This window comes from Parasteatoda tepidariorum, chromosome 11, assembly GCF_982258835.1.
Source record: "Parasteatoda tepidariorum strain Cologne lab strain chromosome 11, Ptep-v5.0, whole genome shotgun sequence".
In the NCBI taxonomy this organism is placed as follows: Eukaryota; Metazoa; Arthropoda; class Arachnida; order Araneae; family Theridiidae; genus Parasteatoda; species Parasteatoda tepidariorum.
The window spans coordinates 996,618-1,012,468 of NC_141765.1; the positions used below are offsets into that span (position 1 = coordinate 996,618).

The window sequence follows — 15,851 nt, forward strand, 5'->3', positions numbered from 1 at the left end:
AAATTAACTTTGCATACAGAAAATAATATCTTTTAGAGAAAAACACGTTTCCTGTTTTCATTTCTAAAGAATGAATAAACAATAATAGAAATGTTAAATCTTTGATTGAAAAAAGAGCAAACTATAGCAAGTAATCTTGACTTAAGTAAATACAACGAATAATTAATAAGCTTATCACAAACAAAACAACACAGCAATTAGGTATTAAATACCATATATAATAAAATGTACAAACAATAAACTCATCTTGTATGATTGGAGGGGACAGATTTTTCTACATGGGTACTCGATTTTATTTAAAGAATTGTAAAGAAAGGGTATTAGAATATAATAAGGTAAAAAATTTTACCTTCTTAATTGCTAAGACATTTAAATTGTTCACCAATAATGAGCACATCTATAACAATCACATTATGCATGCATTGGTTTAAATCTTTTTCTGATATCTGATGAATATTAGAAAGATATAGATGTTTGATATTATTTTGTGTTATTGGAATGGGTATTCTGCTAATAGTTTTGAAATGTGTTCTGACATAAATGTTTCATATCATTTTGTGATATTAGAATGAAATTTTGCTAATATTTCTGAAATCTGTCCAGTAATTTTAACTAAGATTTTATTTATTTTATAATGTAATGATGAAAATAATTAAACATTAATATATGTTGTTGTTGTAGTTCATTTACGTCGCACTAGAGATGCACAATGGGCTATTGGCGACAGTCTGGGAAACATCCCTGAGGATGATCGGAAGACATGCCATCACAATTTTGATCCTCTGCAGAGGGGATGGCACCCCCGCTTCGGTAGCCCAACGACCTGCACGCGAAGTCGAGCACTTTACGGTAGCACAGTTTAACGAGGACCAATACCGCACACCCTCGGTCCCTACGCAGACTGATCCAAGTGGTCACTCACCCATACACTGACCGCAGCCAGTGATGCTTGACTTCGGCGATCTGCTGGGAACCGTGTCTTAACGATCAGTCCACTGCGGGTCAAACATTAATATATAAAACTATATTTTTGTAACTATCTAGAAGGAAATAAGTCACGCTTTATTTCTTGAATATTTTAAATATCTATCTGATATCATTAAGATATTTTACGAATGTTTTGTATTACTTGTGTTACCTAACTTTGTAAACATTGTAATTTTAATAAATTTTGACTTTTATTTCAGTTTGGTAAGTGATGCGGAAACATATTTAGCCCGTTACACACTAGAACATTTGTGTTATGTAGCAGAAGACTATACTGAAGAATTACAGAAGTATTATTCTCAAAAAGAGGATTTCTGTATGTCTGTTCCTACTGCACAGTTTTTCCAGGAACAATGTCCATTTCAGTAAGTTCCCAGTTTTTCATCACTTTAAATACATTTTAAGAATAGTTTCAATGCAATGGCTAGAACTAATAATCATCATTTTCTAGTTATTTCTCTTTTTATTTGCAATCCTAAAGCTTCAATATGTCACCTTGCAATAATTCAAGCCTTTAAATAAGCAGGCAAAACTTAGGCTTCGGACAGAGTATGATTTTTTTTACAACAGTTAACTCTGAATATAACGACCTTTGTCATTTAAATGAAAACGAAAATCGTTATATCGTGAGAGCACAAAAATATCATAAATAATCACTCATAACTAAAAAAATACCAGATGAATTTAAACAAAACAATGATGTACTTTAGTAAGAATTGGGAAACTGACAGAATAATAAAGCAACTTGCTTTATGTTAATACATATGTTAAATTACTATTTAAAATGATATGTTATAAGCAAAAAATTTCTTAAATTATTCTACTGATTCTGAGCAACCTTTTTTGATAAATTATGTGTCTAGATAATTGTACTGTCAAAACAAAATCTATTCCAGCACATGAAATATCAATACATCAAAATACTAAAACATAAACAACACAATGGAACTAATATTTCATAAAAAGAGTGAATGAAGTTTTCAAGCAAGAAACATATGATGGACAAATTCATAGTATCCCTTAAAAGGAGATTTACACTGATAGTGAATGCAACCTTTTAACCTAATGAATGCATAGGGGACTGTGTATGTCGATTTCCACTTGACGGCTTGACAATGCCCCATATACTTTTGATTATAAATGTTTTTTTTTTAATGGTGGGCACTTGGGGGTTGTCCTATTGGCCACAGAACTGCTACTCTCTTCTCGTTACCCAGTGGGCACTTGTGGCGAAGCCATGGCGGTGGAGCAACGTCGCCCACGTCACACAACCACAAACCCATTTATTGGGAGGGTCACATTCCCACAATCAGACACAAAGGAGAAAGGACATAGAACACAGAGAGAAAGAAACTCCCATGCCCTGAGCAGGATTTGAACCCGCGCCAGCGGCTCCGTAGTCAGCCACGTTAACCACTCGGCCACCAGGTCGGCTGATTATAAATGTAAATTAATGCATATTTCATTAACTTTTTTTCAATTAATTACAACCTCCTAGAATAAGAATATAAGGAGATGTGTCACTTTTCCCTCTTTTAAAGAGGATTCTAGATGTTTCACATTTAATATGTAGTAACATCAAAAGAAATAAAGAATAAAATAATTCCTTTGTTACTTTTGCTTAATCAAATGACTCATTGTCTACAAAAGTATTTTTTTAAAGGGTAATAATGTTTAATACTTATTATCAAAGTCGTTTTCATGGGAATAAAAAAATAAACTAAATTTCAATTACTACATTGGTATGAATAGTTCAGTGTGGATGTATGAATAGTTCAGTGTGGATGTAAAAAAAATTAAAGCAGTTCTTAAATATTAAGCTTTTATCTTGATTCTATGCTGATACATATTGTTAAAATGGCATTGCATCTATGGAATAGCAAAGGGAACTTCATATATCAGTCCTTTTAATAAAAGAGTCACTGTAATGGGGGTTATCCTAAGGAGTATAAGCGTACTTCGCTATGAGTGGCATATGAAGTCTTATTGATATCATATTGGCATTTAATAATCAAAATTGTTGTGTTCTACAGTGTCATACTTGAGACAATTAAAAATTTCCTTTTTCAAATTAAGAGAAGATCATCTTTGATGAAATATCCTCAAAACTTTCATAATCCCTTACAGAAAAATTGAAATTAAAAGTCAATAAAAACAAATAAAAAAAATTTCAGATATATCTTACTTTTTTAATCTGAATAGCAGGTACTGAATCAAACTATGACCACTAGAAATGGAAAAAAATGACAGCAACTCAGAAAGTATGGTTTAGTTTTTAAAGTATTTTGACAAAATAGGGTGTTTTTTCTCTTTTCCGACCTATTATATTTTTAAGGTTTCTTTCTAAAATGAAAAACAAATAAAATCTAAATACATAATAATGCTTTAAAATTTTTTCCCCTCATTTTGAAGCGTTAAATGATTAATTTAATATTTTAGAAGCTAGACATTGTTTACTACTTAATAAACTCTACAAACAAATTTGATCCACAAGTATGAAAAAGCTGTCCACATATCTCCTTCAATATGAAAAAAAAGGCAATCCTCTCAATATAACCCAATCATAGGAAATTAGACTGACTAAGTTTTACTTTGATATTGGAACAATAAATAAAGTTTGTTTCTGTATCACAAGAGTCTATGAAAATCAGCTGTGTGCATAAAAAATCAAAAGTTTATGCTTTAACTTTTTTAAAAATGAATAATATTATTAAACTGAAACTTTTATCAGATATCAACAGTTCAGTGATACAGTAAGTTACATATTTTTATTCTTGCCACGAATGAAAATTCACCAATTTAAGGCTTGCTTAAGTTATGGTAGTGAAATAAATGGGGGAATTTGCTTTTTTTCTGATTCAAAAGTAACACCTTGATTATTTGATTACAGCTTTGTTTGGGAGAAAAATATCTCTTACTATATGAGTTAACTTTGATAATGAGTAAAACAAAAGCACTGAAAAACTATGCTGCTCATTTTAAATTCAATTATGAAAGATAAAATAGTTTACAACTAGTGTTTTATTCCTTTTTTGAAATTGCCACAATTATTTTATTTTAAAAATTACATTTGAAATTTTGTAATAGTGCATAATATTTTTTACTTTTAATGGTTACATAGTTTAGGATATTGTTCACTGAGTAAATTATAAAATTACAGCAAAATATGTTCTCGAAGAAATATTTATTTTTTATTACGAGCATTTTTTTTTTCAATAACATCATCACCTTTATATAAAAAGAAAGACTTATTATTTAATACTGCTATATTTATCGTTATTTTTATAATTATATTTTGTATGTGACTGACTCTGTGATCATTAGTTATAAAATTAGTTCAAACTTTAACATCTTGCAATTAATTTTCTAATAAAAGAAGCAACAATAAAAATAATATGACAAGAATTTTTTTCCAGAGAAATGTTTCTTGATATAGGAAGATTTCATGTACCAGAAGGCTTGTTTACACCAGAAATTTGGGGTCTTGACAATTTTGGTCTGCATAAACTTGTATATCATGCCATCCATGAGTGTGGAGTTGACTTACGGAAAGAAATGACCAAGAATATATACATAAGTGGTGGACTTACTTTATTACCAGGGTTTGTGGAGCGATTAGAAAGAGAAATCGATAAAATAACACCAAAAACCATCACTCCAAAAGTAAGACATAATATAAAAATCTATTTTAACATTTTTAGCATATTACTTTGAAAATAAGGTTTAATTTACAGCTTTTGGGATTCAATACATAGAGGAGGTAGGAGACTTTTATGTAAACATGAAAAAATATTTGGTGTATTAATTAAAAGTATACAGTTAATTTTCATTATGATTCTGATTAATTACTTCTCACAATAATAATAAAATATAAATGCATGTTAAAATTAGAATTATTTTACAAGCTTCAAAATTTCCTTTCACTTCTACAAAAAAAATGAACATTTGAAACTTGTATGAAATTCAAAAGTAGAAACATTAAAACATTTCTGTGTTAAGTTTCGATGAATGGGATTATCTATATCATACAAAAGATCAGGAATAGTTTTGGAAGTATCACTGGGGTGAAAAACAGGGCTTTCAGAAATTTGTATGTGTTACATGCTATAAAACTTTGTATTGGTCTATTCAACTCTTTCAAAATTTTAAATTTCAGAAATATTTTTAATACATTATTTTACACACAATGAGCTCTTAAAAATGCAAAAACAGATTTTTTTTTAAAAAAAGTAAAAGTGTCCCCTCTTAATAATTCTGAGATAAGAATATATTTAAATTTAACATGTAAATAGTTTCATTCCTTGAAAGTATTATGATATTATGAGTAAAGTATTATGATAGAAAGTATTATAATGCAAGTAAGGGTCTATAGAGTGTTGGAAAGATAATCGCTTCATTTATAATTGAGAAAAGGTAGATATAGGTGTATAATTATCTCCGATACCAAGTGAAAATTTATAACAAGCCGAAAGTTATTATTTCTTTTTGGAGTTTATAATATATCTATAATGTACAAAAAACTCATTTATAATGAAGGGCCTCAATTTTTAACCATTCTCCTGACTATACTATTGGAACCATATTTTCCAGATTATGGCTACTACCCCATAAGTTGATTCATAGACTAAAAACCAAATACATTGACAAAGGTATGTTCATACTAAGAAAGTATATCTTCATATCTGATTAATGAAACTTAATTGATAGATCTCATTAGCATACTTGAGGTCCATCTTGTGACCATACAGATTTTTATTATATCAATATCTGATGGTTAGAGCAAAAGTTATTTAGGGCGATACCATTTTTTCCACTTGGCTTGTTGTAAATAAAATGTTAGAATTTGTCTCAATAACATTGGCTATGGCTAAAAAAATATTAATAACCATTTCAGAATTAAATTTTATTAAAACTCTTCTGATTAAACTATAGTTTCCATCTTTAGAGAGCGTTAGATTCATATGGGTTGTGAAATATTGTACCGCAAATAGCTCCTTTAATATGTATTTCTAGAACACTTATCAAAAATGAAAATAAGAAATAATACACATTGGGGGTGACAAAATAATATTTAAAAAGAGGACAAAACAGAAACTCTACTGAAATCTAACAGATCACAGTACAGGAAGGCAAACTTAATGACAGTTTTAATTGCAGGTGAAATCAAATAGGAGTTAAAAGATTATTATTAAAAATATGTTTCAGTTTTAATCTTCAATTAAATCTGTTTCTCTACAGTAATTTGTCAGATTTCGTTTGGGTTTTTGTTTCCCCCCCCCCCTCAAATATTAATTTGGGACCCACAATGTGCATCTTTTTCTATTTTCCTTTTCAATAAAGATTTTAAAAAATACATATAAAGGACGGTTTTTAGGGAACACTCAAATTTAAAGATAACAAGAGTGTGTTCATTTGATCATTAAAATTTAGTTAATAAAATAAACTAACCACCTACATCCACCAGCTATTCCACCTACACAAAATCATGGCTTTGCAGCTCCCCATTGTCCCCAGCTTTCACAAATTTAGCTTTTCATGCCTCTATTTATACTGCATAAACACTTTGGTGGAATTCTTTATCTTAAACTCTTTTGAAATGGTTTTATGCCATCTATGAATTGCTGTACAATTACAATTTTTAAAAATTTATTCTAATCAAAAATTGGGCCATGTGGTTATTCTTTATTGAGTCAGAATCTTCAATTCCCGTTAAATTTTGCACCTAAAGTGCCACTTTCATGGGTGCTACTGGCAGGCAGGAGGAACAGTAGGTATACCCCTAATTAGAAATCTCTGTAAGTCTCCCTCAACATTTCAGAGAAATAAAGAAATTTTTCATTAATCATCAGCAATTTAAGAGGGGTTTTCTTTTTTTTAAAAAAAATCAGGCGAATCAGGCAATGTTGGATACTTGACATTTTTGATTTTGTTGAAATTTTCTGGGAATGTTTTTATGTAAAAATATTATAGTCATGCTTCTTTACTTTTGCAAAAAAGTTTCAAAGGTCAAGATCCTCTAGAATTTTGTAAAAGACACATACCGTATATTCCAGCGTATAACGCGCACTTTTAATACAAAAAATAACATTGGAATTTACGGGTGTGCGGTATACGCCGAATCTAAAAAATTATATATTAAAAGAATTTAAATATCGAAAAATACTTTTATTTTAAAGAAATAACATACATTTACCTATATACTTTATCGATTTTCGTTATTACATAAATAGTTCATTATATTCGTCTTCCGTTACTTCTTCAGGCACGTCATCACAATCTGTTTCGTCTTCATCATCTGTGTTACCCTCATCCATAAATAAACAGTCATCTTCTGATCCGTCCAGATTATTTGAAATGCTGCATTTTTTGAATGATTTTCTAACCATCTCAGGCTTAATTTCATCCCATACTTTTAATGTCCATTCGCACACTGTTTCCAAACTTGCATGACGCATATGTCCTCCTTTCGTAAAGGTTTTCTCGCCCTCCAATATCCAAGTGCTCCACTGTTTTTTTTAAATTGGCTTTAAATGGTTTGTTTAAGCAGACGTCCAATGGCTGAACTAATGGTGTCAATCCGCCCGGAATAACTTCCATATCGATGTTACATTCTTTCAACAATTTTTTTGTATTATCTGTAAGGTGAGACCTAAACATGTCCCACACTAAAAGGCTTTCTGGTTTTCTATTGATACTAGACGAGATATTGCACATGTACAATCCTAATTTTCGTGCGCGATATACGAGAGTATATCTTAAAATTTAAAAAAAGTTATTAGAAATTACGGGTGCGCGTTATCCGCCGGAATATACGGTATATGCATACATGCAACAATACTTATAACCATGATAATGATTATAATAAATTAATAAACCATGATACTGACCTTTATTTTGTATTCTACTACTTCCCCACTAACTATCAAAACATAAATACTTTCAGTGGATCTTTGCATCAAAGGTCATTTCAAAATATGGCTATTTTCTTAGACTTGTTAATTACAGAGTTAACTCAGGGGATGTTAACTTCAGATATTATGTTTAGCCTAAATTACATTTTTAAAACAATCTACAGCTTTCCCATAACTATTTCTGTGTTCAATTACTCAGGCATGGGCCTTAAAGTTAGTGATTTGATCAATAAATGCTGAATCAGTAAACATAGATCTATGAATTGATTCTGTTTCTGCTAGACATAAGACTCCTTGTCTAGTTTTGGCAAAGGCTGTTAATGATCCTGAAAGTTTTAAAAAAATCTTACTACCTTAAGGTCAAGCTACCACACAACAAATATAAATTGATTATAGAAATATACATCTTTTTGTGGTTTACTGTTGGCACAAGTAGATTTTTTTGATAGGTGAAGTCTAAGAAAATAGCCTTATTTCAAAGATTACTGATTGACCTTGACCTTCCATGCAAAGTTTTTATGTCTCATTAGTAAGTATGGAAGTTGTAGAACATAAAATAATGGTCAGTGCTGTGGTTCATTCATTTCACAAAATAATATTGCTGTATGGAAATGTTTTTCCATACAGCAATATGTTTGGGTGGGTGATAGGTTTTTCTTAAAATTCCAGAGGATCTTCAACTTTGATCCCCAGAAACCTTAAACAAAATATTTTTTGCAAAAATTAACAAAAAAAAAACATATGTCATAGTTTAACATAAAGAAGATTTCAACTAAATGAAAAATGCCAAGTATCCAACCCTGCCAAACTCTTAAAATAACTGGCTCTTAAATTTATTAAATTGAAGAAAGAGATAAAAGTAATTAATCTTTTTGCAGATTTAAGAAGTTCTTTTTTTGTCATGTGAGAACTATAGTGACTGTGTATTTTGATTTCGTCCCCCTAACAAATTGGACGCTGGTGATGTGACGCTCATGGCCACCATTACACTACACATATTTTATTGTGTATATAAATGATTTAGCTTACGTTATATGTGTCCAACAATAAATGGTAATTGCTGCTAAGCAAATGGAAATCTGATTATTATTTCAAAAGTTATTGCTAATAAATTTACTTTATTCTCTTTTTGAACTAATTTAATAAAATATTTGTATGCTAATTAAATACATTCTCCTTGATATTGATTGTGTCAAAGCAATTCACTAGTTAAAAAAAAAAAAGAAAGGCTAAAACAATGATGACTCGATTCTTTGGAATCAAGTTTTAGAGTGATGAACGTAAGGCAATCTTCAACAGGCCTTGGCTGTCCCTCAGATGGGCTGTTTTGCCAAACATGAAAATGGTGCACAAATTAATGTTAAACCTTGCTTTTCATGCTTAATTTAATTTACTCAACATATGAGTTTGTGTGCTAATAGCCTTGTTTTTTTTTCTTGTTTTGTTTTGACAACAGGTTCATGCCTCACCATACAGATACCATATGTCATATATAGGTGCTTGCCAAATAGCATTAGAACAGAAATTTGAAAATCTTTGCCTCACAAAGAAGATATGGAAAAAAGAAGGAAATTCCTGCGTTAAAATGTGGCATACTTAATGTGAGAAAACTAACTGCACACATACCAGTATATTCAAAGTTATTGTGAGAATGAATTTATGAGCTTGTCTTTGATAAAAATAATAAACAAAATATTTTGATATGCCTTATATAGTTTTATCAATACAATTTTGAGTTTTCATCTGAGAACTAAAACTACTTAGAGTATATTTGGAAATCTTTTTCACACTAAAAAGAAAGAAAAAAACTTTTTTATCAATCTGATGTTGTTAAGTTTTCAGCCACAGATCGAATATGTAATTAAAGCGCTCCTTTTTTTTAAATGCATTGTAATAGTTTTATGAGCATAGAAAAGAAACACAGCCAAAACTAATTTTTTTTCATCTGTTTCACAATACAGAACAATGGAATCATCTAAATAATTAATTACAAACTAATAAATACATTAGCTTACTTATTAGGAAAGTAATTTGCATAAAGCTAATGAAGATGTGCATAGGGAAAATTTAATCTGATCTAAAAGACTAAATCAAAGAATAAAAGCATTTTTTTTAAAAATAAGTAAATATTTTTCTTGTGATTGAAGTTAACAAAACTCAATTGAATGTGACATTCAGTCAAAGGGTGAACTAAATTAAAGCTAAACAACAACAAAAAAGCAGAAATAATACCACAAGAAAACATACTATAGTTTCAGATCTGTAACAAAGAACTTCTATCCATATCCGAACAGAATGAAAGAGGAAAAGCCCAGAGATGTATAAAAAAGTGCAAAATAAGTTATGAAGGGTAAAAATGGGTTGATCAACATGAGTGGGAACGATCTTGAACAAGATAATCAAACAAGTAGATGAACAGATCAAAAACAGGTAGGATCAAGTACTCTAAAACATTAAAAAATGAAGAGGCAAAGCTCTTTCATCACTGCTTGAATATTAGGTCTTTTTTAAAGTTTATGTTTGAATTATGGTTAAATAACAATTATAAAATAAGAAAATAAATGTTAAAACACAAATAAAAACACCATAGTAGAAAATTTTAAATGCAAATAACAATAAAGTTGCCAGCAATTATGTAAATTAATCCTAAGCACTATAACATACTCTTATATGTATATAGTCGAGTATCATTAACATTAACTCAAAGGAGTGCAGAAGATTTGTTCCTGTTAAAAAAATGTAGTTCATCTTAAAAGTTAAAAAAAAAATTTCATAAAAATCGTTTATTACATAAACATTTTATATTTACTATGTGTAAAAATTAGTAATATGTATACATTAATAATTTATACGCATGGTAAATATATATATGTCAAAGTTATTTTTCTCTTATTAAATTATTTATAATTTTCTAAACCTCATAATAAATACAATTAATTACTTTAAAAGATTGTTAACTTATAACGAAACAAAAAATATATTACTGTATATAAAGTTCAAAAAGTGTTTTCCTTCTTTTTTACAAAAAGATGCTATCTACTTGACCACAGTCTTCATTAATTAAATTCAAAGAAAGAAGATTTTTAGTCTCTGAATCACAAGCGAATCCACAAATTTTATTTTGCACCATTAAACAAGATTTATTAAGAATGACACCACCATTGTGGGGGATTATAACCAATAAAAGTATGTTTTCTTTTTTCTTTCCTAATACACATATTTTGGTGCACAGATGATTATTGTAAGGTATTATCATTTGTTAATAATTTTGTCTTGTGCTACAAAATGAAATTTGTGGTAAACCTCATATCATTTAGACTATATTTAAAAAGTACAAAAACTATTAAAAAATTGCTAGAAACTTTTTAAATTTTAAAGATATTCAAATGGCACTTTTTCATTAGTTATCAAATACGATTCCCTACAAAATCATGAAACAAATTTTCCACACAAGTACAGAATAACAGAACTACATTAAAAGTTCTTATCTTTATCAATTTTTAGTGACTTTTTTTTAAATAATAATTTTGTAATTAAATTAAAAATTGCTCTGAAAATTTTGTTTAATTTCATCGAATATTTTTAAAGCTATAGATTTTAAAAAAACATGGCAAAAAGATTAGCTTTTATAAAAATGCCCATATCACTATAAATATTTAAGCTAGGTTAATGAAATTTCATGCAAATATTGCAGGTATCTCAAACCTCTGAAAGTTTTAAATTTTATTAATAAGCATGAAAAATCATATGACATAAATTCCTCTAAATTTACGAAGCATTTCTTGAGAATGTCAAAAACAGAAACTTTCTCTTTCATTATTGAAGGGTAGTGTATATACATATGTTCAAAAAATTTGATAACTCACTAAAGACGTTTGAAAAGAGTTTGTTTACTATTAATAATAATTGAAGTAAAATTTTTTTTTTTAAATTGCCAAGTGATTTGCTTATTTTAAACAAGAAGTAATGTTTATTTCACTTGCTTTAATGTTTACCGATCATGCTTACGCAAAAAATGTAACAGAGTTTGAAAATATCTGAGGCCTACTTTGTGGATATAATTGGGAATTTTCGAATTATTGCATTCAAATTTTTTAAGATATAATCACAAATACTATGTGATAAATGATAAACAATGACTACAGGTTGGCAAGCTTGAAAATGAATCAATACAGAGAGACTAAATAGTAAATAGATTTTTTAAATTGCGTCCTATTTTGATCAAAAACTTTAAAATCGAACCTTTTCACACGTAAAAGAAAGAAAAAATTAGAAAAATCCATTTAAATATCTAGAATATCTTAAATATCGTGAACTAGTGTATCAATAATAACTAAGCAAACTAACTTGGTTTTACGTGAATTGCAATTAAAACTATGATTTTCCCTGAAAAGTGACTTTAGAGTGGTAGAAAACTTTAAATATTATGCTATCAAGATGATTAAAATTATAAAAAATGTTAAATTAGTAGTTTTTCTTAAAAGTTGTCAAGAATAACAAGCACTGTCAAAACTGTGTTTTTTTGGGATTTTTTTTTTTTTTCTTCTTCTTTGTGAGCACTTTCAACATTTTTATACCCCTTAACATATTCTATTATCTTATTTAACAGAAGAAATTAAAGTTAAGAAAAATAGTTACTTAGAATGAACCTGAATTTAATAATTTTTATTATTTTTTGAAAAAATATTCATTACGATAGTGTTTAATTTGAAGTTGACTATGAAGTTATGAAACAAACTTTTATTTTATATATATTTCACGGTAAATAAAATTATATAAATAATTAATAAATTATATATTATAACAGTAAAGTTTTAAATAATTTATCAATTAACAGTAATCTCTTAGTGGGTTATTCTTTTGATAAGTAAAAAAAAAATTAACAAAAATGAAAAAATATCTGAATTCAACATAATTCTTTAAAAAATAACAAGTTGAAAAAACGTTTGTTGTACATTATTGTATCACAATACAACAAGGGTAATTACTGAAATTCCGAACAATTTTAGAACTGCTTAGTTCCTAATAAATTTGTTAAATAGTATGAAAAGAAAGAAGTTCCTTTTCCTAAACTTAAATAACTATCTATATTTTAATCAATTTTTTAAAAAATATATTTAATGTTATTCGAATAAATATTTAATTTCAAATTCTGAATGAATGGCCCAAATTGTATTAGTTGTTTAACTTACATAATTACTGATGAGGTGCACTTTTTCCAATGCCTTTTTTTTCACAGGCTTTTAATTTCAGCATTTAATTTTTTGTGCTTTTTTCTCCAATCTATCATTGTTTTGTTTCACCTTGTAGAATATATACTATAAATTTCAAAATCATTAGGAAATGAGTTCCTTTTATAATATCACCCAAAAGATTCCTTTAGGATGATATAATTAAAAATCTACTGGATTTAGAATTCTTTCCTTTTTTATAAAGCTAAATATAGGATTGAGGAATTGGTCGACACAATATGGAAAGGTTTATAAAATGCTGTCCTTATGATAAACATTTTGTTCAGTTGAAACATGTTTGAATCTTTTAACATGAAAAAATAATTTTCCTCGGACAAAGGGATTCTAAGCAGGAAGTGACGCAGACCTGCTAACTGAAGGTAGTAGCAAAAGAGAAAAGTTTATTGCTTTTCTGATTCTTGTTTCACCCCTATCATTTCTAAAAAAAGGCCAAAACCACACAATTCTCAAAGCCATCTATTTTATGAATCATGCTCTAAAAGTGACCAACTCTTATTCTTAAGATTAAACTTTTTCGAACTATATTACCATGTTTAGTACGTAAGTTTTATTATAATATGTAACAAAAAATTTTATGAAATGCAAAGCCTCGGGTAACGAAGTTTGCCTTATCAAGAATCTACTATATATATATATATATATATATATATATATACAGTGGTGGCCAAAAGTGTGGACACTTTTTGAAAGTTTCATGTTTTTCAACTTTTTGTGCTTGTAGAATATAATAATTTTCACTTAAATACAAACGTTTATATATCAAATTGAAGGTAATTTAATGTAGAATTTAATAATAAATACAGTATTACAATATCTGTATTACAAAAAAGGTTATGCAACAAATAGTCAGATCTTAGATTTGCATTTTTTTAAAGTGATACTTACACAATCTATACTTAGTAGGATAACCTTTATTTTTTAAGACAGCTTCACAGCGTCTTTTCATCGAGTGAACGAGTATTTGGATTTCATCTTTCGTAATCACATGGTGCGAAGAATCAATTATAGCTTCAATAAGTTGTCTTTTATTGGATAGACGTTTTTTTTTCGTACAAGAATTTTCAAACGTCGCCACAAATTTTCAATTGGATTGAGATCAGGGCTGTTTCCGGGCCATGGTAATATATCTATGCCTTTATTTTGAAAGCATGCTTTGCATACTTTTGCTCTGTGGCATGGAGCTGAATCCTGCTGAAAAATAAATAGTGCATTGTTGGAGAAGAGATCCCTGTTTGAAGGTATCAATTTTGGTTTCCGGGCAGTTTCGATGTATTTTTTGGCATTCAGGATGCCATCAATCACTTGAATTCGGCTCACACCATCTGCAGACATACATGCCCAAATCATGACATTTGTTGGATTTTTTGTAGTTGCTTCAATGCAATCAGGATGAAGCGCATCACCTACTCTACGTCTCACGTATTTTCTACCATCACTTCCAGAGAGCAATATTTTACTCTCATCACTCCAGATTACTTGCTTCCATTGATTTTCTGAACATTTAATGTGTTCTTTTGCCGACTTAACTCGTTTTTCGCTTTGCTTTTGACTTAAATATGGTTTTTTCCCTGGAATTCTAGCTTGTAGTCCAAATCCTGATAACCTTCTTCTTATTGTTCTTGAACTTACCGCAATACCAGCTGCATTCATTTCACATCTAATGGCATCTGATGACATTTTTCTGTCTAGAAGGCATAGTCATTTAATTTTTCTATCGGTAGTAGCACTTGTGAATTTTTTTCGGCCTGATTTGGCAGCCTGAATGCCAAAAAATACATCGAAACTGTCCTGAAACCAAAATTGATACCTTCCATCAGGGATCTCTTCCCCAACAACGCACCATTTATTTTTCAGCAGGATTCAGCTCCATGCCACACAGCAAAAGAATGCAAAGCATGCTTCAAAATAAAGTCATAGATATATTACCATGGCCAGGAAACAGCCCTGATCTCAATCCAATTGAAAATTTGTGTAGACGTTTGAAAATTCTAGTACGAAAAAAATGTCCATCCAATAAAAGACAACTAAGTGAAGCTATAATTGATTCTTGGCACCATGTGATTACGAAAGATGAACTCCAAACATTCGTTCACTCGATAAAAAGACGATGTGAAGCTGTCTTAAAAAATAAGGGTTATCCTACTAAGTATTGATTGTGTAAGTATCACTTTAAAAAAATGCAAATCTTAGATAGATCTTACTCTTAGTTGCATAACTTTTTCTGTAAAACAGATATTGTAATACTGTATTTATTATTAAATTCTACATTAAATTACCTTCAATTTGATATATAAACGTTTGCATTTAAGTGAAAATTAATATATTCTACAAGCACACGAGGTTGAAAAACATGAAACTTTCAAAAAGTGTCCACACTTTTGGCCACCACTGTATATATATATATATAAACACATATATTCATCGTTCTAGCAGCCTTATTAATCCCCAATTTTTTTGAAAATTTGTCTATCCTCCCATTTTGAGAGTTCAGGAGTCAATTATATAGATAAAAAATAATTTTATTTATAGAAGGTACATTTTCTCTCTGATCTTGTAATTCAATTTATATTTTATTAGCCTATTTAAAAACAGCTTCTTGAACCAATGAAATTAGCACTTAGTACATGAAAATCTGATCATTGGAACAAACATTATTCCAGGAGATATTTTTTTTCTTTTCATCAGAGCTCTCTAGGCTCAA

The 15,851-nt window shown here is 29.1% G+C and overlaps 1 protein-coding gene across 2 annotated transcripts in view; it reads left to right on the forward strand.

The window, feature by feature from the left end:
- The window catches only part of LOC107452510 (uncharacterized), a 136,251-nt gene extending 126,643 nt beyond the window's left edge, over window positions 1–9,608 (forward strand). For both annotated transcript variants that reach the window (XM_071187592.2, XM_071187593.2), the window contains 3 exons: window positions 1,188–1,352; window positions 4,404–4,650; window positions 9,355–9,608. In XM_071187592.2, coding sequence (XP_071043693.2) covers window positions 1,188–1,352; window positions 4,404–4,650; window positions 9,355–9,498 — 556 coding nt within the window. In that variant the 3' untranslated portion in view covers window positions 9,499–9,608. The remainder of the gene's footprint in view (window positions 1–1,187; window positions 1,353–4,403; window positions 4,651–9,354) is intronic.
- Window positions 9,609–15,851: the final 6,243 nt, after the last annotated feature.